We start from the raw sequence: 26,420 nt of genomic DNA on the forward strand, positions 1-26,420 counted from the left end.
TTAATTGTGCCATGTAAAAATTAATCTAAGAGAACTATTTAGGACTTAAATTGATGATATTCTATTCTTTCAAAAATAGTAAAAACGGAAAAAAAAACATGATTATTATACTTGTTCATTTAAATTTTGCACAGACAATATTCTGTCTATAAAACATACAAAGAACCTGTAGATCAAATTCTATTTCATCATCCCCTGCTATGTTACTGGCATGGCATCTAAAAACAGCTGATTCTCTGGCTGATAAAATATGGAGTTGTCTCCCCTGAGATGTAGTTTTGTATGGTGAAGGTAGAGAAAAGTCAATAGGTTGATCATCTTTGTACCAAGTGATTGATGGAACAGGATTCCCAACAGCGGGACAAGCCAGTGTCATTCCTCGACCAAGTATCAGCTCAGGACTCAAATCTAACTTGTTTTTAGGGATCTTTGATGCCACTGTAAAATAACATGTATTTTTATAGTTTAACTGAAATCTTTTCATATTAAGATTTTGTATTACAGAATAGGGATTGAAAATGAACTTAAGTTTTAAACAGCTCAATTTTTTATCAAATATAGTTAAAAGTAGAAAAACCAAATCAAACCTAAACACATATTAAAACCATTCAACATTCCAACTTGTGTTATGATGATTCATTATACTTTCAAAGATAAATCCTTCGCTGTGGAATACAAAAAAAAACATCAAACTTCTGAAAAGTTCAATTTGATAGAGACAGACAGAGCAAAAAACACGATGACTCTCACAAGCTGATATATTGGTTGGTTTCTAATACCTCATTGCTACATAAAACTTACACAAGATATTAAGATCAAATGCTTTCTCACTACTTCCAGCTTCATTTTCAGCTCTACATATGTATCTACCAGAGTCTTCTGATGAAACATTCAGTAATTCTAGAGTCCATCCATTGTCCACAAGAGATATTCTGTCTGTATCATCTCTGATTGGTTGGTTATTTATATACCATGTTATATTTGGAAGAGGGAATCCCTTTGCTGGACAGGTTAACCTTAGTGTTTTACCTTCTATAACCTCAGGTTGGTCTATGACTCTAGGTTTTTGTACTCTGGGTGGGACTGAAATTAAATGCAAATTGATATTATTTCAACAGTACAATAAAAGGCATGGTAACTGAGCCATATAATCTAATGGCAACCTAATTAATCACGAAAAACAGTATCTTTAAGCCTCCTGTGCAGATGAAAACATAGAAAATATCAAAGCTTTTACATCTCAGTCACACTCAGTAATAAACTCAACCTACTTATTCAAATAAATACAATACATCATAAACAGCTTCATTGATTTATAAAGAGTAGGGCTCATGATATTTCACATCCTGTATAGCACAGCCTATACGCTAGCAGAGTGTAATCAGGAAGAGGCAAATATTTATCACATGAAATTCAATTCAATCAAGCTTCACTTGAAATTCATGTAAGCTTCACATGAAATTTATGTGATTAACACATGAAATTCACTTAACATAAATTTCATGAGAAAAATTCATGTGAATTTTACGTAAAAGTTTGCTTAACCAGAATTTCACCTGAACTCTGTCACAAAGTTTATTTGTTCAATTCAGGTGAAAATCATGTGAAATTCATGTGAAAATTGTATGAAATAATTTTGCCTGCATATACTAATGTCCATATATTAAAATTTCATACATTATATCTTTAAAGTAGATCATGTCTGTGAAACCCCACACACGGTTTATTGACAGTGGTTTGGTATTTCATATAATCCCTCAAAAGATTATTATTTTGAAAACCAATTTAAAACATTACACATACCAAGAACTTTCACATTGAAAGATTTTTCTTCTGTTCCAGCTGAGCTCTCTCCTTTACACTTGTACTGTCCCAAATCTACAATTGTTGTATTCCTTATGGTGAGTTGTCTCCCTTTCAGAGATATGGTCACATGATCACTTTGCTCCACCACTTGTCCATCTTTAAACCATGTGATATTAGGAGTAGGAATGCCACTGATTGGACAGTTGATGACCAATGGTTTCTTCTTGATTACTGTCATATGATCAGGTGATACTGCTGTTCTGTCTATATGTGGAGGTACTACAATATCAAACATGTTTCTTTCAATAGTTATGGTAAAGCAGTATAAACAAATAATAATCAAAATTTTCCAAGAAAATTAATGAACACTTACATTTACATATTTTTCAGAAGTCTGTAAAAACATGAAAGTAAGGTCAAATATATATACCGAACTATTCAATATGGAATAAGGTTGATTCTGACCATTATAGACCTTATATATTTATTTTCTTATAATATCACATAATTCTTATAAACTCAGCGGACTCTAGACCATTGTTGTTATATTCTTATCCTTACCATGAACATCTACGTCAAAAGTTACATTTGTTTTGCCTGCAACATTTTCTGCTTCACAGGTAAATTGTCCTGCATCTGTTACCCTAGCACCAGAAATTGTCAATGTCTTCCCATTAGATGATAAAGAGTAATCTCCCTTATTAATCTGACGACCATCTTTGTACCATGTGAACTTTGGCAGAGGGTCAGCATCAATGGGGCAGGTCAAAGTCATACTGTTGTTCAGTAGTACAGTTGGTCTTTGGAGACTATCTGGACCAGAGTCTACATTGGTCACTTTGGGTCTTACTATAAAACAGCAATAGAATTAACGACTCTATCTGTACCTTTAGAAGTTTTTTCAGTTATCTACATAAGTTGTTTACAGAGGCATAGCTAGAATCTAAATATCATGGCTTTTGTTTCCTTCAAATAAAATTTTAATTATGCACATATCTTAACAGATAACAAATGAACAAATTTTGTTAAAAACTTGTTGCCTTGTTGGACCTGAAAATACAACTAAATACCAGTACACATGTACTGAAAAGGTAAACATATATTTAGGTCAGCAAATGTACTTATCCTTAATATCAATCATGATTTATTAATTACAACCCTAAGTTTTGTCTTTAAGATCAAGCATGATTCATTGATTACTATCTTAAGCTTTATCTTTATAATCAAGCGTGATTTATTAATAATCCTCTAAAGTTTCTTACCATGAACATCTACAGTGACCTCCCTTGCAACACTACCTACATCATTTGTTGCAACACATTTGTACAAGCCTTCATCATTAACATCAACATTCATTACAATGAGGGTACCATCAGTTGATAATGAATATCCTTCATCACTGTCATCAATCTGATTACCATCTTTATACCAGACTACAGTCGGAGGTGGGGAACCAGTTACAGGACAAACCAATGAAACAGGTTCATTCTCTACAACCTCGGTCCTTGACGGCAAATTTTCTGTTAGTTCAGGAGGAACTAAACATAGAAACAATCAAAAATAAGTGATGATTTGTAGTTAACCATGACGTATACAAATTTATATTTTTGGGATTAATGATTGATAATAACTAGTTTTGTGAGGCATAATTTACACTTCTTGGCTTTTTTTGAGTTTTTTGTTTGATCAGTTGTTTCTTTTTTTGTTTGATGAACTTTTGTTTTTGTTTTTTTTTTCTATTTTCAACCTTTTCTCATAAATCACATTTTATACAAATATACTGAATAAGGTATTTGCAAAAGTTTTGATTTTAAAACTGAAACTTGAAGACAATATCTTAAGATAAAAAACAACATTGTGACATCATTGGTATCTGAAGAAGTGTTCACATATGACTTTAAAATATTTCCAATTTTTTTTTTAATTTCAGATTTCAATATATATTGTATACAACTAACTGAAATTTTTCAAGTCAATCAAATCAAATTGTTATCAAATACCAAAGTAAAAGTTTCAGCATTATAACAAAAACAGGTAATCAAGCCAGTGATTATCATAGACCATAACATACCTTTAACACTCAATATGAAGTCCTTAGAATCACTTCCTGCATCATTCTCTGCTTCACAAACATATTCTCCTCCATCTTGTTCTGATACATCATGTACCAACAGGGAACCAGTCTCTAACATTTCATACTTAAATGAATCTGTGTCCAGGATGATACCATCCTTAGTCCAGGTTATTGTTGGTAGAGGATCACCTTTGACATCACAAGTCAAGGTTGTTGAACCCCCTTTAGTTACAGTTACATTGGTATTTGATGTATCATCCTCCTCAATCTTTGGTGGTGCTACAAATATATATATGTAACAAGAAATACTGTGAGCAAGACCACAAAGAGAATACCAGCCACAGCCCTGCCTTAAATAGACTTAAATGCAAAATGCATATTGGATTATCTCCCTTGGAAGTCATCCAACAGTAATAATATTCCTTCACACACATCTAAATATGATGCCCAACCTTCCTATAAAATTTCATCAAAATTTTATGAGCAGTTTAGAAGCAGTTGTACTTATGATGTTTTAACATATAAAACACTTAATTTGAATTATTTCTCTATGCAGTCCATCAACAGTAATTATACTCTCTTTTATGCACATCTACCTATGATACCCAACCTGCCAAAAAAATTTGATAGAAATCCCTTGAGCGGCTTGGGAGGAGTTGCACTTTCAATGTTTTAACATATAAAACCATTAGATTGGATTATCTTTGCTGTCATCTGACAGTTATTATATTCCTTAAGGCACATCTACCAATGGTACAAGACCTTCCTATAAAATTTCATCGAAATTCCTTGAGTAGTTTTAGAGAACACATACAACAAATATGGACAGACGGGGGGATAGACAGACAGACAGACAGGGTGATTCCTGTCTTTGTTTGCATAGGTATTACAACAATTTCACTCTAATTACTAATAAACTGTATTACAATCAACAGGCTTGATACCTGACAGAAAAGTATAAAAGGGTGTCCATGGAGGACCCAGGCAGTGGTGGCATCTGTTAAAAATTGTTTGCAAAATTAAACAGTTTTCACCCATTTGAGAGCACAAACTGATGTTATCTAATATATGAATGTCGGTTGTGAAATCAGTAAAATAGTGAGAATGAAATAAATTTTCATAAAAACTACTAGAAAATTTACAATAAAGGGAAATAACTATTTAATATGTTCATAGTTTAGTTGATTATTAAGGAGCTTTCAACATATATTCTGAGTCATCCACTTCCAATACATTGAAAAAATAAGATTGGTAGTTGAAAATTTACTTTGAGCCACCAAATGGTGAGCCTGGTTTCTACTCTTAATAGTTTATAAAGTACAAATATAATATTAGTGTATTCATAATTGGATACCACAGACTTTCCTTAGAGCATAAATTTAGTGTGCAAGCTACAAGAGATCTTAATAATAAGAATTCTGTCTAAACCGTTTCCTTCGAAGGTAAAGAAGTTACATGTTTTGAACTTAGCCTAGGTAACTAGTTTTCTCCTTTCATAGTTCATTCTACAATGTAGTATTAAATACATGCTCTTAATTTTAGAATTAAAGAAATTATATTTGCTTTTTGTAGTGGATCCTATGGCTTATATAAAATATCCTATTTAAAATATTTTTTTTTAATACATTAAGATCTTTGTAGCCAAAATAATTCACACTTACTTTGAACATTGACAGTCATTATTTTGGTTGTCTCTCCTGCTATATTCTTAACAATGCACTTATAAACAGCTTTGTCACTCTCCTGAACTTTCAATATTGTCAATCCAAATTCATTGATTATAAATCTATCTAACTTTGGACTGAATGGTTTGGAATTTTTTGTCCAAACAACTTCAGGTTTTGGTACACCACTAGCGATGCACTTCAGGTTTATTGTGTCACCTGACTTAGTGGAAAGATCTTCCATCAAATCTCCATCTATTGCAGGAGGCACTAAAAAGATTTTAAACAATATGGCCAATGAAAAAATGCTTTATTAAAATAGAAACCTTTTCTGTGGCACAAATCTATAAAAGAATGATTTTTCTATATTGCTTATTCAATAAAAGAATTTTCATAACTTTTCAACAGGTGATATACAAAATAACCAGGTTTGCAGCAGTTTACACTTTTTGCAAACTGACTCAAAACAGCTTATTTCATATAATCTGCTCAAAAAGTAGAAACATTCCATTTAATATAATCTACTGAATAAATAATGGACTCATAACCAAATCATTACTGTGTTTGAATCACCAACTGCAGAACACATAACAGCACCAATCTAGGTTACACAAAATAATCTGGCTGGCACAAAGAGGGAACCAATCAGAAAGCTTGTTACAAATCAAATCAAGTTACAATAAATTGTAATGAATGAAAATCAATAGAAAGCAAAAACACTGAATTTTTATGTGTACACATGTACATGTACAAATTACTGTTTTCATAACATTAGAACCATTTATTACTACATACCCCTGACAAAGAGAGATACCGTTTTGTCAATACTGCCTGCTATATTGGATGCCTGACACTTGTAACTGCCTGTATCCTCAGAATCTGAGCTAAATATTTCTAAGCTACTGTCCTGTCTAATAAAGTAGTGAAGATCAGTGTTAGAGATAGGACTTTCATCCTTAAACCATCTAATCTGAGGTCGTGGGTCACCTTCAACAGAACATGGTATAACTACCCCATCACCTTGGTTTACAGTAAAGTTGGTCAGTTGGTCCTCTGGCTCTGATGTACTGAATGATGGTGGAGCTGAAATAGAACAGAAGTCTCCCATAAACATTACACATGCATCATTTACCTGATTTTGTACATCATGAAGTTCATAAATGATATTCTCTACATTTAAGTGAGTGCCTCTCATTACTCAATAGCATCCTCCTGACCATCACTCATGTATTGAAGATAAAAAATATATATGTGGATGTTCAATTACAATTTGAGCATGCCCTCTTTCATCAGTAATACTTGTACTACATGTATATGCTAAATTAAAACTGGTTAAGCTATGAAGTGTTCTAACACATTATATATCTTGATAATGAAAGAGAGATTGATACTTCTGTGATTATCAGATATCAATACTTTAAAAGATGTCACCAGAATGATATACATCTGAATTATTTTATCTAACTCTACATGGACACCTGACTGATAAATTATATTAACTTATTTTACATGGATACCTGACTGATAAATTATATGATCTTCCTCTACATGGATACCTGACTGATAAATTATATTAACTTATTTTACATGGATACCTGACTGATAAATTATATGATCTTCCTCTACATGGATACCTGACTGATAAATTATATTAACTTATTTTACATGGATACCTGACTGATGAATTATATGATCTTCCTCTACATGGATACCTGACTGATAAATTATATCAACTTATTTTACATGGATACCTGACTGATAAATTATATTGTAATATTATCTTACTCTACATGGTAAATTATATTTACTTACTCTGTACACTTACAGACACCACTGAAGTGGCATTGCCTACCACATTGGAAGCCACACATGTATAGTCTCCTGCATCTTCCTTCTGAACATTGGATAAGGTCAATGTTTCTGCTGTGTCTGTTAGACTTGAGTTTGTGATTGGTTTTCCATTCCGTAACCACCTCACCCTAGGTTTAGGGTTTCCCTGGACAAGGTTACAATCCAGAGAGATTTCTTTACCAGCAATAACTTCAACAAATGGTACTGTATAGGTGATAACTGGCCTTACTTGAAATAGATGTAAATGAATATTAAGCTGTGTAATTTTTAAATATAACCTCCATAAGTCAGTTTAATAAAAAAAAAAAAATGCCATATGCGGATGAGATATACAGGACACAGGGATGATTTTACAATAAAAAAAGAATTGTAACAGTAAATTTCAGATTTGAAATAGCAGAAAAAAAATCATCCCTGAGGACAACAGATCTTAAATAATACTGCGAAAGTTTTATTGTTCATTTGGAACCAATTTTAGGACAAACCACGAAATGGAAAGGAGATTTCTATTGACGAGTATACAGAAAACCTCAAAACTACAAATTCAAGAATCTACGAAATTGTATTTTTTTCCCAAATACACGAAAATAGGTATCAACAAACTAAAGTACTTTCACAATACAAAAAAAATTGTTCTGTATGATTCTACAAATTATAAAAAGCATATCAAATTCTAGAGAGGGACAGACAGACAGGCAGACTGTATTCCTGTTATGCAGGTCATTATTAAACACATCTTTATAACAATATTTTTTTTATATTCATGCTCAAGATATACAAGTGTTTCACAAAATAAAAAAAATAACGTAAGTAGGAAATAAAAAATGACCACACTAATAATTAATAGAAATAAAGAGCATGTTTCTCACTTACACATTCCTGTAACTGTTAGGTATGCATTGTGTTCCGTGACACCAAATCTATTTTTAGCAACACAGGTATACTGGCCTTCATCCTCAGGTATGATACCTGTATAAAAACATACCTTAAAGCGTCATTACAAATAATAACTAATTTCTATTACCTAGTAAGCGTAATATAAACTTCATTCAAAGTTGTTGAATGTTCCTATTCATGGAATAGGTTTATGCATACATTTTCTCTCCCCATGTGAAGTAACTGACATGTAATTATTTACTTTCACTATCTGTTGTAATAACATTTGAAATATCTTACACTATTGTCTTAACCATCAATACATTATCTGACAAAACTGTTAAAAATTACAAACAATAAAAAAACAAATTGTTGGGAAAACTGGCTTACCGTCCATCACTTCAGTAGTACATACCCTGAATAAATAATTCTCCACCAGGTAGCTGACGAAACCTACCACCAGACACTACAGGTTGTCCTTTAGCTAACCACTGTATATCGGGAGTGGGTAATCCTGAGGCTCTACATGTAAGAGTGGAATTAGTCCCTATATCAGCACCAGTATTTTGTGGGGGACTCACCAACTTTGGATCAGCTGTTAATAAGTCAACTTGTTGTTAATCTATTTATATTTTAAGAGTTAATCTTTATAAATTTTCAAAGAGTTAATTTTTATATATTTTAAACTTTTTTGTCTCAGATGGAAAATGGTATTCGAAGTAAAACATACATGAAAAACAAGTACATATACTATATTTTAAAAAGATAGCTGACGCAGTAAAAAATTATTCTTTTTACTTATGATTTTCTACATTTGATTCAGAAAATAAAACATGACATGCACTACCAATATATTTTTTTGGAACACCACTTAGTTATCACTATTTGGCCAATTGGGAAACAGAATTGTGATCAGCTGACTTGCGTTTTCTTGGAAGAGCATCTCTATGGTCAAAGGGTCAAAAGAGAAACTATACCGACTGTGTAGGAACTTCTTTTTTTTTTACACCATTAACCTTGGTTCTATTCATAAATTCTAATATCCTTCAAATCCTGGATAACCTTAAACTAGATTTCTCATTCATACTGAGATCCTTTTTTCTTAAATTACTCAAGACATTTACTGGATTTAAAAATAAATTATGAATTGATTGATTGATAAGTATGACTCTGCTGCGAATTGCACCTCCATGTTCCCTCACTCATGGCAACAATGCCATCATGTCACCATACTATGAGGAGGTACTAGGAGGTAGTACGAGTTGAAGAAATTGTCTTAAAACATGACTGCAGACCAAACCACCACACCTCTTGATCATGACCCTTGTTAGCCTATGTCTGAATGATGTATACACAGCTGAGTCACTATTTACTTAAATAAAAGAAAAGTTTTCCCAAAAATTTTATATATAAGAAATCCTCTGAAAGTACTTTAATTCATGGATACCAACTTTTGTGGATCAGGGAGGTTAAACAAGTTTGTGGATTCTTCAATTCGTGGTTTTGAAGTTTTCAGTACACACAACAATGGAAATCTACTATTCATTGGGAATCAAATTCTGTGGTTTGACCTATCCATGAAAACTACTAAAATTGGTACCCCACGAACAATAGTACATTCACAGAAAGAATTTATGCAAGAAAATCATTTTTTTAGACCCAACTGTAAATATCAGCAGCCCTTTTCACAAAAAATCGTAAGAGTAAAATTAGTCGTAAGTTGTGACATCTATTATGACAACATAACTTACGACTAATTCTACACTTACAATTTTTTGTGAAAAGGGCCGTTGTATATTTTTTGTCTTCAGCAAAATACAGTGACTTCTTTTATCCTTTTGAATTTTTCATTTGACTGCTTGCATTATTACAAAATGTAACAGAAAGAAATAGTGGGTACATACACCCAATAGTTAGCTGTGTAGTAGCTGATGTTGACCCAGCATTATTACTGGCAACACAGCGATATTTTCCAGCATCCTGTGCCTGTGTTCCTAAAATAGTCAACTGTCCATCATCAGATATCTTCACATAGGATAAGGCTCTTATCTACAAAGCATGGAAAAAAAATTCTTTCTTTTAAGAAAGGTCAAAGGTAGAGCAAACAATTGGATGTGTGTGAACTATCTTCACTAGCAGCATTATCTAATTAAAGTTCTTTAAAACCATTGTGATAAAAATTGTACAACTCTTACCACCTCTCAAAAAAATATAAAACAAATCAGGGAAATGCTTATCCTTATAAAATATGTTGATTAAGTAATCAGTAAGAAAGATTTCAAATAAATGATTTTAAATAAATATGTTTTATTCTTCTCTTGAGATCATAGGTAACCAAATGTCCCTGTTTTTTCTTGCAAACTTTTAAGAAAGATGTTGATAAGATAGATTAAATGTTAAACACTTGACTGAGTTTTTTTTTTTAATGTCCTTGACTACCCTTTCTGGTCTTCGGGAAGTGAAACACTTTACCTGAACATCACCTTTATACCATGTAATTAAAGGTGGAGGTATTCCATTGGTGGAACATTTCAGAATGGCCGGATCTCCTGCGGCTACCATGATCTCTGGTTCATAAAGTGTTATCTCTGGATTCTCTTGAAAAACAAAGATATTAGTTAACTTATTAAGTAGCAGTCTTTGTAAGAATCATGCAAATTCTGTAAAATGTGATACACCCCAAAAAAGGACTACACATTTTCATTTTTGTTATTAACTTGCTTAATAGGTCTATATGATGAAATGTATAATTATTCATTCCAATCTGTCTGTTCTTAGAAGATAATCCTCATTGAAAATCCAACAGTTTCTACTGTATTTTACTGTAACAGAGTTTTCTCCCTTTATTTTGAATTCTACAGTACAATCTATATAATTTTTATCTCCTAAGACCATGGGCTATATAAAAAAATGCATGTTAATAAAAATATATAGGCCTTTCAACCATGTATCATATTTTGCATGATTTTTAGCTAAAGTGCTACTTAAATTCCCAGGGTAAGAATCACTCATCTGTTTTTGAAGGGACTCCTCTTTTTTTGATGGGACCGCTTTGTGCCTTAACAAAGTGTATTGGAAGCTACAGTATTGTAGCTTAACCATATTTTATTTTCTTGCAATATGACGGATGGCACTATTGAAGCAGGACATTGCTTACCCTTCCAGAGCACCTGGTGTCACTCGTTTTCCTTTCCTACAGTATTTATATGTAATTGTATATAATAGCACTATTCTATTGCAGATTGAACAAAAAAATCTGTAAATAAATGGAAACTTGAGTGCTTGGTCAAAATGTAAACAGAGATGGAGAACAGGAAGCTGTAGTAGCATTTGTACCAAATCTAATCCCACAATATGGCACACCCATACATGTATAAAAGTTTGTCACAATATCAGGCAACTGTAAATGAGTAGTTGCATAGAAAACTTTTGGAAAAAGTGTGACTTATAGTTATATAAAAAAGTTTCTCCCATTCTTCCATTTCAAAAATGAATTGAACTTATTAACAACCAGGCAGTGATCAATTTTTCTGCTATTTCATATTTTCCAAGACTTCTACAGATTCTATTGGAAAAACTGATTCTCCTTCAGTCTATATTCTTGATTTGAATTATTTCTCCACTCTTAATGGTAAACTTTTGATTTTAAGTTTGCATGTTAAAAATCTTAATTTTACCATATCAAGGGGAGACAAAATTTTAACCACTCAATACTGAAAGAGAATCTATGTATATCTTTTCCTTTAAGGAAGAGATGTGAATATATATTAACTCTAACTGATTCTTCACAGCAAAGTTCCAACACATCTTAAGCCTAATGTTATAAATAGAAATGGCATGATGACATACAGATGATTATATGTCCTTATACCTACCTATATAGACTAACAGGGCTATGGCCACACTTTCTCCTGCTGGGTTCCTAGCCAGACACTGATAACTCCCTTCATCATTTCTCACCAGGTCCCTTATGATCAGACGACCACTCCTGATTTTAACCCTCTCTGTTGGGATCAACAGAGCCCCATCTCTCATCCAATAATAGGTTGGTTCTGGATAGCCTGTCCCCACACAGTTAAAGGAAATCTTCCTACCTTTCTGGAATTCTTGTTTGTTTGGAGTAATCTGAACTTCTGGTGGAACTGAATGTTATACAGTGTAAAATGTTAACAGTGATGAACATGATAATGCATACTTATCTTGTGAAGCTTCGTGTTTTGCAGGTATGTTTATGTGTAAACATAAAACTACTTCTACATTTTGTATACCACAAGGACAGATCAATGGTTTTAGGTTAGGAAAATAAAAAAAAGATGTAGTCCAAGCAGTGTTAGGCATGCAGTGCAATTTTTGTAGAATGATTTATAAATAATCGAGACTTTTTGGTTTTGTTTTGTTTGTTTTTGTTTTGTTTTTGTTTATGCTTTTTTTTTGGTTTTTTTTGGTGGTTGGGGGGGGGGGGGCTGTATGAATCTATGTCTTAACATTATATCTTAACATTTCTACAGTAGGCAACACAAAAAGATTCATGTGTATCTTAATGAATAAGCATTAAATTCAATATCCTAATACTCATTAAAGACTTTAACACCCGATCTACCATAAAACTATGCAAAAGCATTACAAATGGTCCACATGACAGGTCAAAGGATTTTATTGAAATTTTGTTTATATCTTAATATGGATATGAGCATAAAAATCCTTTTTTTTTTTTGCTTTTTGTGCTCTAATTATGGATGTTACAGTGCCGTCTTTAGAAGGACAAAATTTTCTGTACTTTTTTCTGCTTATTTTGTTAACATATGACATACATTGATCCCATAATTGTGTAATGAAAATTTTCACTTCACATGTATTATTCTATAGAAGCAGAAGGAACTATTCTTCAATATTCAACCCAGAAAAATTCCATCTTATGGTCCTGTTTCCATAGCAACTGATTAAAAAATGGCCTTAATTGGCCTATTTTAAATATCCTTTAAACTCTTATCCATTAAAAGCTTAAAAACTTCCAAGGGACCGCATTTTAATTTATTTTTGGGACAACATTTTTAGAAAATAGGTTCTTTCATACCATTCAAACAAAAATTGAACTGGGTGTTTTATATTAGCAACTATGGTAACCATTTGAAAATCCCAAATTTTTTATATATATTTCAGTGATTTTATACTTTTACCCTTAGGGAAACACATTATTTTGAGGCAATAATTATTCCGATCTTTTCCTTCATGAACAACTACCATCTTTTTCTAATACAGTTGCATTGTGACAATTGTTGATGCTGTTTACTTCTCTTTAAATACCAAATAATTGGAAAAAATTCTGAAAAATCTACTTTCCTCTCTCTAAACATATTTCAAATTTGCTCTAATTATGGTATATCATGAAGAAAATGAATATATAATGGTGATGATCATTTTCTTAATAAAATTTATTGCTTACATAATTAAACATTTTGTACCAGTGTAAAAATGTTGCTGAAAATAAATGCAAACTATGAAGGAGTTATTTCCCCTTGCATAACTCTCAACTTTTGCAATCATGAAAACAAAAAACAACATCCAGACCAGAAACACAGACAGAGGGATGATAAAGAACACAGGAATATATATTTATCTAGCCATAGCAGATGGCTACAGATGTAAACAAGTGTATGCTAAGTATTCATGACAATTATCCATGCAGTTTATCAACACACTACAATGACAAAAATTTTTACATACGACTTAGTGACTGTGACAAAAGTGTTTAAGCACATCTCAGATCCATAAATGCATCAACAAACAAATAGCCAAATAACTGAATCCTCTTTGATATTAGCTCGGGTTGGACTTTATATTGATTCAACTAACTTTAAACATGCCAAAGTATGCCAATTTCATCGAGATAAATTTGGACTGTACTGGAAATGCCATTCATCAAAATGCAAACATCCACATCATGGAGAGTCCAAACGAAAAGCTGACAGAGGGATATCCTACACCAAGGCAGTAGAAATTTATTTGTACTGGAAATATACAGTTTTAGTTGGCGTTGGTAAGATTATAATGAATGAAGCAACATTTTAAGGCACAACCATTTGATTTGAGAGTTGAAGGAAAAGGGGATGTGACCATTAGGTGTCAAGGTCCTTATAACATTTGTAGATGCTAAAAGTGCTGATGAAAATTGTATTCAAGGTAAAATCACTGACATGCCCTTCAATCAATATAAGTGACTTTTCATCTATCTATGACCTTTTCGGATGTGCAAAATAAATGTGTTTTTACAGAACCAAAGTGGCAAGTCATCTATTGCCTTACATAGTTATATTGACAAGATTCTTTTGGTCATTTTCAAGGCAACCATTTTCATAATCTTACAATACATTTTATAGAATCAATATTCATGTTGAAAATAAAGATTTTGCCTACTTTCTTAAAATAATGTTCTCTAGGAAACAAACTTAATTTCAAATGTGACCAAAAATACATGTACTTAAAATACATCTCCCTTGAAAAGTGGGTGTTATACAGTGATTAGGTGTTTGTCAGTCTGTTTGTAACATTTGAGGGTGCCCATCTCTTATCCACTCCTGAACTACTGAATCAAATTTCATGAAACTTTTTTACATAATGTAGATGTGCACATCTTAGATTTTGATTTGAATAATATTTGGGGTTTCCCATAGCAAAATATGGACTTCGCCATTATTTAGTAAGGATGGTTACCATCTCTTATCCAAAACTCCTCCTAGTCTACTGTATAGATGTTTTTTAAATTTTTTTGAATTTCTGAATGAAATGTCATGAAATTTTCAAAGAATCTTTGTTACATAATTTAGATATGTATACCTAGATACATTAGCTAGGGGGCGGGGTAGGGGTTACAATCCTTTGGCTGTGCCACCTTGACAACTGAATCAAATTTCATGAAACTTTTACATAATGTAAATGTTTACCTCTCTATGTTAGATTTAGATCTAAATGACTTTTACATTTTTAGATAACATGTAAGGGTTGTGGTATCATAAATAGTAAGCTTTGCTCACAGACTTCTAGTTTTGAAAATCTTTTAAGCCCCTTGCAAAGTCAGTAAAACTGGCAGTTGTTGATATACAGACTTAAACAAAAACAACTACGTAAAGTAATAACTTTCTCTGTAAAAATGCCACCATTTTTCTAATGTATAACCAAGCTTTCGTGTTACAAACTTGTTAGAATTTTTTTTTAATGTAAAATCTTAACTTTGATAACTAATTTACAGGAATATGCAGAGGTTGTAGAGAAGAACACAGCAAAGTTGCATCTAAGTTCAATGAAAAAAATGAGGATTTTAATACTGAGGATGGTATGTGTGTATGTAAATAAGTGCCTGTGAAACAATTTTTTTAATCAATGAAAATGAAACTATTTTATAGAGATAATTCATATATATTATACATAAATGTATGTTCATAACCACTGATATATGATGATATAAAGATTAAATAACACATGAAGATAAATAGTTGTGAAATTTGTCTTCTTCAAAAATAACTCTTAACCATTTGACTTTGAGTAGGAGGCTTGGATGATCATTTTTCTTCAGAAGCTTAGCAGAGTTTGGGAGAGTACTTTTGTACATAGATCCCTCCAGGGTTTGTTCATTAGTACTGAATATACAATATGGTTTTTGTTTGAGGCCATATCTCAGCTAATTCTAGACCATGATATTCATCTTCAGTAGGAACCAGAATCCATACCGGAATAAGGTCACATTTACCTATTTCATGACTTACTTAGGTAAAGTTTTAGGATAAGGTCCATATCTCAGTTACTTGAGGGCTGCTCTTATTTATTTTGAATACCTACATGTACATGTAATTTCATGACTTAGGACATTCAAAAGGTGCACCTGTTTAGTATTGCTAATTACATTTTGTCTATTTCTGACTGTAATTGATGGTACAATCACTCGGTGCTTTGATTTACCATTTAGAAGCCCCACCAACAAATTTGTCTTACAACTGATGTAGCTTGCAAGCTCTCTGTGGCAGATGGTTACAGTCTTCAATTTGGAAATTCCACAACGCGTGAGTAGAAATATTCTTACTAACTGGATACCAACAGATGTGTCAGATACATTGTTAGGGTCAGTGCGTTATTAGCTCACATGGACAAAGGCCATGTGACCTATTGCTATCACTTGACATCCATCGTTGTCTGCAAAACATTTTTGCAGTAATTTACAAATATGAATTTAAAGTTCACATTCTCAGCTTTATTTAGACTACTTTTGATCAGCAAACACATATATGTACATTATGCACTTACACTAAAAAAAAATCTAGGTCCAGTGCCAAAGGCCATTTGAGCTATTGCCATCACTTGGCGTCGTCGTTGTCATCCGTCGTCATCGTCTGTCTTTGTCGTCTTTATCAATTATACAAAACTCTTCTCTTCTGAAACTACTTGACTAATTAACCCAAACTTTGTCTGAATGTTCCTTGGGATGCCCTGCATAGAACTGATGTTGGGATTTTTGATCTGTCAAAAAACAAGGCCACCATTACTAAAAACAAAACATAGGGGTCAGACAGTAGTTTTTCACACATATCTCCAAAACTGTTAGTCTTAGCCAAATTCTTTTTATTGTTGAAATGATCCTCATTATTAGGACTACAAAAGTTTTCAGGGAAAAAAGTTGTCAAATAACTCCTTGTGAGAGTTACAGCCCTTGAAAGGGGAAAAATTACTTTTTTTTTTACAGTTTTCAGTCAATATCTTGAAAACTATGATAGATTTAAACTTTCAGTTGTTGAAATGATCCTTATGATAAATTCTACTGCAGACTTCTTGAGTCAAAATTGTTGGATGACTTCTTGTTAAATTTATTGCCTTTAAAAGGGAAAATTCAACCAAGTGAGCGATTCAGGTTCCTGGGAGGCTCTTGTTGCTACTACAAAAGGGGAGGGGTGGCCATTTGACCTGGAAGTGTGAAGTGAGACCTAAATGTACCAGATTATCACTCCATGGTTTCAATAAAATCAATCCTGTGGTTTTAGAGGAGCAGATTAATTTTTTTTACAGAGGAAGACAGACTGGTGACAGACACATAATAATTACAATACCTTGCATGGCCTTCCATCAAGTGTAATAAAAATGAACCAAGTCAGACATCCTCATTAAGAACATTACTCTACCCCTATTTTTATGAATTCATGGGTTAACATGGAATAATAAATTTCAGCTTGGCACAAGTTTTTCATATTTTTTTATTTAATTTCAGTTCAACACAAAGAAGACCAATACATGGGAGAGGCCTAGACTTCACATGAAGCAAGTACAATTCAGAGCGCTGCTTCATCACAAAGGACAGATAGCCAGACTTCTGATTGGTTTCGTGATCAGCTAACACCAAGAGATAAATTTGACAATGCCATAAAAACTATATCTGAAGATATATACACAATTAAGATCTCAGCTGTCGCATGATTGGGATATCCTGCAACGCAGTACTAAACATTATGTCTCTTAAGCAGTTGAGAGCATTTATACTATTTTAGGCTACATCACTCCAGTTCAAGCATATAAAATCCTCCCTGATGTATGCATTAAACTAGCTCCATTAAATTACATTCAGAACGACTTATTGATTGATGAATTAATTGAAGCATATAATGCCAGCAATTATTCTGATATTCAAATACAAATATTATCAATTTTCGTAAATAAATATACAAAAGAGGAGCTGAAAAAAACTAGTGCCTGGGTTAACCATTTCCAAAATTGATCGAGCAAGGTCCTGGTGACATTGTTAAAAAAGAAGAAATTCACAAAGATAACTAATTTTCTAGAATTTTTATCCTCACCTGCCTATTTCCAAATAGTTGGTTTAGGATCCAAGGTAATCAAGCAATCAAATGGTGCAGAAATCAAGATACCAAAAGTTGTAAGAACAGTTATAGCATCACGTCATTCAGCTCTACCTCAAATTTTGTCAATCAGGAGACTTTCCTTCATTAAAGAGGGCATCCCATTATAGAATGTGTGCTTCATCACAAAAGACTAGTCTGCACGGTCTTGACAACACAACTGCTGACGGCATGAAAGGAATTGATACTCTGGAGAAAATTGTAGGAAAACTCAACACTTTTGGACTTGATCCTACTTCAACAAAAGAAGTCACCATCTTTCTTTACCAGGCAAATCAACATTTAAAGTTTGACATCAAAGGACATGTTTCCCTCCAATCAGATGTTGTTAACCATTGTCCAACATATGCCCTTAGTGACAACAAGGAAAAAAATTTCTCTGGACATAGTCAGCATGACCATAGTAATTCATGTTAAGTTTGCTTTGCCGTTTCGCTGTGCAAGTCAAGAGTAACAAATCTGTATACAGAACTACAATATAACATTCCATCTGAGCAACAAGAAGAAATTGAACACGACTCAGAGGTTTCTGGTAAACAAATCAGTGCTTGGCATTCTCACTGTATACCTTCTGTTCATCGAGATGCAGCAAAGCAGGACATTTTGTCAAACTTAAAGCCAAAGGAGGTTTTAACTATTATGAATTGGGCAATGAAGTTCATCCTTTTTCTTCATCGTGAAAAACAAGCTGACTTTTTGGGGAAAAAAAGCATTTCATGGCACTTTGCCTGTGCAGTAACTAAGCCATAGGAGGATCTTGTACTTAAATACTTCATACATATTCTAGAGGATGGTATACAGCAGCAAACATTATGTCTAATGTTCTTACTACTCTAAAAGTTCAGAGCCCTTCTTTAACAGCAGCCTTCCTTAAAAGTGACAATGCCGGCTGTTATCATTGTGGCTCATTGCTTGGATATATACAGTACCATAACTTAAACAAATGTACTGACTACCAACTTTTAAAAACATATTGTAGATATTGCAGCCATTTGGTAATAGTGTTCAAGTAAGAAGAGTAACCTTAAAGAAATCTCAAAGTGTTGAAACAGACATAGATCCTGACACAGATTCAACTGAAGCAATTGATGAACAAGAAGATGAGCATGACAAGGTAAGAAATAAGAGTTCTTTACATTTTAAGGCACCTATCTTTATCAACTGTTCCTGGCAGGCATCATCTTTGTTAGCAAAGGGTTACAATCGGCATACATTATCTTCAAAGTATGCTGATCGTAACCATTGACTAAGCAATGATGGGCAGGCATGAACAGAATGAAACTTGATTTAGCAATCACAGACACCAGAATCACTGTATCTGCTCCTATGTACAATTCCTCCTGTACAGATATTGAAGAAAATTTGCATAAATGAATAACGTCATATAAAGATGTGCATGAAGGAAAATTATTCCTCTCTGATTTCATTGTCTAAACTATTTGAGCATTTTCAATTTTGGCTAGATTGGTATTCTTACGACTGGTAATTGAGGAATTTTATTTCATGAAGGGAGATAACTGGAATCTGAATTATTTGGTTTGAATTTCTCATAAGCACAACTTCTTTTAATGGCTGCATGGATTTTTATAAAAGGTGTAGTGACATTAAGTATGAACATTGCTTTAAATATTAACTTTATTGTAATAACATAAAAGCTGTTCATAACAAAGTGAAATTAAAAAATATTATGAGAAATTATTTAATTGAAATGACATCAAAATGGTGCCACAGTTTTCCATCATTTAAATAAGCTGCATGGAAAATTGTGTAGTTTTTTTCAGACATATTCACATCCAGAAAATTACCTCCACATCCAAGAAACAACTGTTTTTTTATACCCCAAGCAACAAAGTTGCAGAGGATATAATGTGTTTGACCTGTCCATCATAAGTTTTCCTGACTTTCTTCTAAATGCCTTGAGATATTGAACTGATGTTTTGTTTTGTTTTTTTTTTTTTTTTGTATATAGGTGTACATCAATGAGTTACAGTTCAAGTAAAAGTTTTGTTCTGGTTCGTTGATTTTTGAAGAAGTTGTGCCCCATTACATTTGAAAAATTACTGGACCAGTTTTCTGAAATTTTTTTCTAAACACCATGAAATATTGAAGTGATATTTTGTACTAAGGTGTATATTGATAAGTTACAGGTAAAGTTTACGTTTTGTTTCAGTTCTTTGATTTTTACAGAAATTACGACCCTTGAATTTAAAAAAAATTCACAGAACTAACTGTTTTCCAGGCTTGCAGATATTTTTTCAAATACATCTTATTGAAGTTTTTATATGTGGACTTGAGGTTCTTTAATTTCACATATGATGAACTATGTAATGATGAATGTATTCTAAATATGAAGTTGTTTCTTGGGTGTGGACACCATTTCAAACAATTTTTCTGTCCTTTCAATGCGATAATTATCATTAGTCTTTATGTTTTCTCTTTTGTTATGGATTGAAGTCTCACAATTCAATATCAAATCATTTAACACTTCATAATTAATTTTCGGTTGTATTTTAGGTCAATTAGACCCTTTATTGCCCCTTTTTCTTTTTACACAAATGAAGGCCATAATAAGCAAATACCAGTATGAATAAGAAAAATATTGCAATCTGATTTAACTGAAGACATTTCATTTGATTCTAACTATAAACATTGAACCGCGGGTTATCTTTGCATACTCCACGTCTCCAGCTTGTTATCAATATACTTCAGAGGACGCTTACCCTACCCGTGCACCTGGTCCATGCTCCCAGTTTTTAGTGGAGTCCAAGTTGCTCATTTGCTTTGTTACTTTGTATGTATAATTTTAGTTACCTTATATTCTTTGTTGTTTATGTCTGTTTTCGAGCTCTGATCTTTGTCCCTGGATTACATTCTTTTGATAACCGCTATAACCTTGGTTCCCTTGATTACTCTTTCACAAGGAATCACATTATTTACACCTTAAACTAATGTCGTACATGCTTTCAATTTTTATAATTTATTGAATATACAAGAAAACATAGGATTTGTACATTTTATAGAAATTGTTATTTTATACAGCTGTTCAAGACAAGTAAGACAATCATGAAACAGTTGCTGTACAATACTAAAGTGCATAATGACAAAAGTCCTTTTTTTGTTGTCAGGATGAATCAGAGAGTGTCAATAGCAGTGGGTTTGCCTGTCCAGAGCCAGGATGTCAAAAGGAGTTTGTTTCGTCTAGTGGTCTTGAAAGGCACATTTTGAAAGGATCACATCAGTATGTAAAAATGTCAGGAACAGATGTTGTAAAACAAATGTGGGTTGACAAATGCAACACAATTGGTAATGAATACAAGACAGTAATTGAACAATCTTGTATCTCATGTTTCACAGAAGATGCTGTTGATGAAGGATGGGCTTATAAGAAAACCCATCGAACAATTCGATTTTCTCCCAAAGTTAAAACTTTCTTGAAAAAACATTTATGATGAAGGTGAAAAAACAGGAAAACACTCATATTACAAAGAAGATTTGTGAGAGGTTAAGGAAGCAAAGAGGGGATAATGGATCAAAAAAGTTTTCCCCACATGAATGGCTGTCTGTTAGCCAAATTAAAAGCTTGTTTCCAAGTTTTACATCTAGGCAACATTCAAGCAGGATATCCCGTGTTGCAGATTTTGTGGCAGAAGAAATTGACACTGTAAATGACCTCGAACCAAGGAATGTGTTGTCTGATATAGAGGGTTTAGAAATACAGGAGAACATGTCTGATATAGAAGGTTTAGAAATACAGGAGAACATGTCTGACTGATCAGATTTTGTCTATAGATCTTGACCAACTTCATGTACCGGTAGATAATTGAAATGTCACAAAAATATCATTGACTTGAATGGTGTTATAAAACAATACACATATTTCCATTATTTAGAACCAGGCCACACCAAGGATGCTGGGACCTATAGTTTTCACCTTGTCTGTCAGTCAGTGCATTGGTCTGTTGTTCTTGAAATTTTTTTTTGTAGACAAAAATATTTCAAAAAACTAAACACAGTACAAATATGGATTTTAACACATACATGTAGGTTAAGGATTTACATTGTACATATCAATTTGTGTAATTTAGAAAAAAAAGTTTGTTTTCATCAAAATGTAATAGGCTTCATTTCTTCTCTTTCATTTGTGTATTGGTGAATTTTAACCAACTACTTGTTACAATGAAGTTATTGATCTGTAATGGAAATTATCACTCCATGATAACTTGATACCTGGCAGACCAAAACTGCCAACTTTGATGTACATGGGCAACCCCTACTGTCTGCTATAATTTGAGTATAAACATTATTTTATTAAAGAAAAAATGTCAACATAATAATGAACACATTGGAAATTGGAAAACAAGTGATGCAGCACTTTTATAAATTCCTTTACCATGCTTTAATTTTGGTCTCGCCTGCAACGAAAGTTGCAGTAGGCGAGATGTGGGTTTTGCTTTTTTGGCAACGCTGACAACGGGGATGGCGTCACAAACTTAACATTAAGTTCATTTAAACATGAACCCCTTATGTTAAATCAATGATATTTAGTGATTTGTTTGATTTTTATTTTGTGTAATGAAGAAATGATGTGTTTTTTAGCATTGTCTAAAAAATGCAAAATTTCATCATTTTCATGTCTGTGTTAGATATACAAGAACAAGAGTGCCCACTTTTTTTATTCCTAAATTAGTTTATACTATACCTTAAGTTTGCAGTACCATGTGGTTTTATCTGCTGTCAACAATGGATGAGATTTTATGACCTTTTAAAAATTTGTGGTATTTTCAGTATTTCCCCCCCCAAAAAAGGATATATGATTGTCTCCCTTTCCTTAACTACTCCTTAAACTTTATTCTTCATTTTAATTATGTGTTATATCTATCTTACAATCAAACTTACTGATAATAAAAGATTTATGCACTTGATTTGTATCCTGTTCTTTATTTTTTCAATTTCAATATTGTCAAAAAACCTGAAAAATCTGATTTACAGTTCTGAAAAACTGGTTCCCTGTTGAATAAACTCCATTGCTCCTTACAGAGAATCGCCAGAATATAGCTGAAATATTGCTGCTCGGGTGTTAAACCCCAACAATCAATCAATCAATCAACCTTACAGAGAAAGATTCCAGCTGAAATATTTTTGGTGAATTCTTATATAACTAAGGTTTCAATTATCACAAAGTTTCATTCTGATTTGAAGCATATAATGCATGGTTTTATGGTAGATTGGGCGTTAAAGAGTTTAAGTCTTTGTACACTTAATATTATCAGCAATATCTTGAGGTTTGAATAGTGAACACACAACATGTATCTCTGACTTGTTCCATACCTTGTACTGTCAAGAAGACACTTTTCTTTGTAAATCCTCCTTCATTTCCAACTCTACACACATATTTACCATCATCTTCTACTTTTATATCCCTAAAATAATATTATTTTACATCTAGGAGAACTGTGTATGCCCTTGTATTGGATTATAACCTAGCCAATTAAATTCAAAGACAAATATCTAACTGGGTCACCAGAAAGAAAGTTGCATATAAACAATGTAAGGGATTATCATGTTGCAGCACCATACGGTAAATTGAATAATTTTTGTAGGTGCAAAATTTCCCAATTTTGTATATCAGGAGAGGTATTAAATTTTCGCAGTCTTCTTGTCCATAGATACAGTATATGGAAGAAAATGTCAAATATCTACACTAAAATTTGGTGAACTTTTAGTTTTGCCATTCTATGAACCTTGTGAATGAAGCAAAAATTAGAATCTCACAAAAAAATTCTCTCTATACAGTATATGATTTTAAATCCTTAACATGGGGAGGTAAAGTTGTTGAAGTATTATTGGTCAGACATGCATATATTCAGATACCCTGTTGTTTGTAAGGCTTTTATCAATACATGTTACTTTTCCACTTAAAAAGAAGGGACATAAAACAGAAACATTGAAAAGGTACCATTATTTTCTTTATCAGTCATGTTGTAATGACAGGGTATAAATGCATGTTCAAACAACATACAATAACTGATTATGTAGCACTCCAGCTAAGAATCAGGCAAAATGTGATTCATAGTTGGAAAGCCTACATATTTTTATTTTTGATATTTTCTTTAAAATGTTATAGTAAACAGAAATTAACTTGTGGCTTTTTATATAACCCTTGTTCTTAGGAGATAACAAATTTACAGAATATTTATATTTATAGAATTTAAAATTAAGGGATATAACTCTGTAAAGGACACTAAAATACAATAGAAACTGTTGGATTTTCAAAGTGAATTATCTCCTAAGAGCAGACAGTTTGGAATGAATAATTACACTTTTCATCATATAGAATTATAAAGCAATTAAATAACAAAAAAAAGTAACCTTTTTGGAGTGTATCACATTTTACAGAATCTGCATGATTCTTACAAAAACTACTAATTTTATTGACTCAGAATTTAATGAAGTTATCATTTTTGTCATAGGACTTTCAAAGCCAGTGTTAATTTCAATTTTTTTTTCATTTTTAAGTTTAATGAGCCATAGATTCATAGTTAAACTCAAACGGATGGAAAAGAAAACTTGCCTCTGTCAAGAATTAAATTATTTTTTATGATGTTTTAACTCAGGTTTTCTATAAACAGCAATTACATTTCTAGTATCAGCTCACCTAATGATAAGAGATCCATTACTTAGAATCTGAAACTTCCTGTTAGATTTGATCTGTGAATTTCTGCCAACTTTATACCATGTGATGTTGTGTTCCACAGTACTGTACACAAAACATGTCAACATAGCCTGCTCAGCAGGTAATGCCGATACATTAGATGGTGGAATTATACTGGGGGGAGGCTCTAAAAATATCAACAGAAGTTGTTATTAACTTAAACATACATATAGTTGTTTTGGTAAGACGGTGTCTATGGAAGACCCAGGCAAGGCACTGAATGGCACATTTTTGACAAAATTTGTTACCAGAAAATGTTCATCCATTAGCGATCTATTAAAAAAAACACAATTCCCCCATAGCTTCAAAACAGAATATATAGTGCAAAAGTCCCACTACTCCCGTCATATTCATTTGTCAAAACAAAATGGCGCTGCAATATGATCTACTACATACTGTATCTAACAGCTGTACAAAATTAAAAAAAAAAAAATCAACTGTTTCAGAGAAGTTTCGTTCACATAATTTTCCTATTGTTTCAATGTACAAAAACAGCTGAAGTCCCATAACACCCTTAAAATATATAAAAACAAAATGGTGGTATGATATGATCAACTATATATTGCATTTAATAATCACACAACATTTGAACAAGGACAGACTGGCGGGAACCATTACCATGTTCCTCCATAGTGCTGTGCGAGGGACAAAAATGAATGTTGGGTTAATAATTAGTGAAATGAGAAGCATAAAGCACTAGAAACTGCAAAATAAAGGGAAATAACTCTTTGATCAGTTCATAATTTAGTTGATTTGTGAGGGAATTTAGGACATATACTCTGAGTCATAGATATAGAAAAATCCCTGTTCTCTCTGACATAATCATTTTTACATAACATTTCAAAATAAATGTCACCCATATAATACGATCTGTCTGGTTTCTACATGGGCAGTCTCTTCACAATTTTACATGTTCTATTTCTTCCTGAGGCATTCAATTGAAGATATTTATAGAAAAAAGTGTTTTCAGTCTCTAATTCACTCTTCACTGAGATCCAGAAATGTTAGTTTCTAGCACCTAGCAATGACAGTGACATTACAACTTTCCACTGACATCTAGGAATGTTTGTGTGGCCCTCCACCCAGCATAGGTAGTGACATTACAACTTACCACTGATAACTAGGAATGTTTGTTTGATGACCATCCAGCAATGATTGTGACATCACAACTTACCACTGATACCAAAGATTGTTTGTGTGGTCAGGTAGTGACATAATGAAATACCACTGAAATCTAAAAATTTTTTTGGCCTTCACCCAGCAATAAAAGCGACATAACAACTTACCACTGACATCTAAGTATGTCTGTGTGGCCTTCCATCCTGCCTTGTTAGTAGCATTACACATATAAAGTCCCTCAGATCTTTCTGTTGCACTTGGAACTTCTAGAGTCACATTGGCTGAATCACTAGAATATACAAATAAGCATATACAATTACATTCTATTCATTCCAAAAAACTTGATAGCATACATCACAAAATTACTGGCACTTAACAGTAAGTTAGAAGTCAGTAATAAACATTAAATGCAAAAGGTGACA

General features: G+C 32.6%; 1 protein-coding gene and 1 pseudogene across 3 annotated transcripts in view; one reads left to right on the forward strand and one right to left on the reverse strand.

Annotated features, from left to right (window-relative positions):
- LOC148611907 (hemicentin-1-like) overlaps window positions 1-26,420 on the reverse strand; it is a 95,297-nt gene that overhangs the window by 54,238 nt on the left and 14,639 nt on the right. For all 3 annotated transcript variants that reach the window (XM_088592919.1, XM_088592918.1, XM_088592920.1), the window contains 17 exons: window positions 26,166-26,287; window positions 24,823-25,006; window positions 23,496-23,587; window positions 12,147-12,413; window positions 10,744-10,868; window positions 10,176-10,320; window positions 8,687-8,866; window positions 8,269-8,364; window positions 7,357-7,623; window positions 6,340-6,627; window positions 5,542-5,814; window positions 3,878-4,159; window positions 3,069-3,344; window positions 2,368-2,655; window positions 1,804-2,085; window positions 802-1,083; window positions 160-438 (listed from right to left, as the gene is read on the reverse strand). In XM_088592919.1, the coding sequence (XP_088449045.1) occupies window positions 160-438; window positions 802-1,083; window positions 1,804-2,085; window positions 2,368-2,655; window positions 3,069-3,344; window positions 3,878-4,159; window positions 5,542-5,814; window positions 6,340-6,627; window positions 7,357-7,623; window positions 8,269-8,364; window positions 8,687-8,866; window positions 10,176-10,320; window positions 10,744-10,868; window positions 12,147-12,413; window positions 23,496-23,587; window positions 24,823-25,006; window positions 26,166-26,287 (3,728 nt within the window). The remainder of the gene's footprint in view (window positions 1-159; window positions 439-801; window positions 1,084-1,803; window positions 2,086-2,367; window positions 2,656-3,068; window positions 3,345-3,877; window positions 4,160-5,541; window positions 5,815-6,339; window positions 6,628-7,356; window positions 7,624-8,268; window positions 8,365-8,686; window positions 8,867-10,175; window positions 10,321-10,743; window positions 10,869-12,146; window positions 12,414-23,495; window positions 23,588-24,822; window positions 25,007-26,165; window positions 26,288-26,420) is intronic.
- Window positions 13,902-21,991, forward strand: LOC148611909 (uncharacterized; annotated as a pseudogene).

The sequence above is a fragment of the Perna viridis genome, chromosome 7 (assembly GCF_037379345.1).
Source record: "Perna viridis isolate PV_CMFRI_1.1 ecotype Kerala chromosome 7, ASM3737934v1, whole genome shotgun sequence".
Taxonomy (NCBI): domain Eukaryota; kingdom Metazoa; phylum Mollusca; class Bivalvia; order Mytilida; family Mytilidae; genus Perna; species Perna viridis.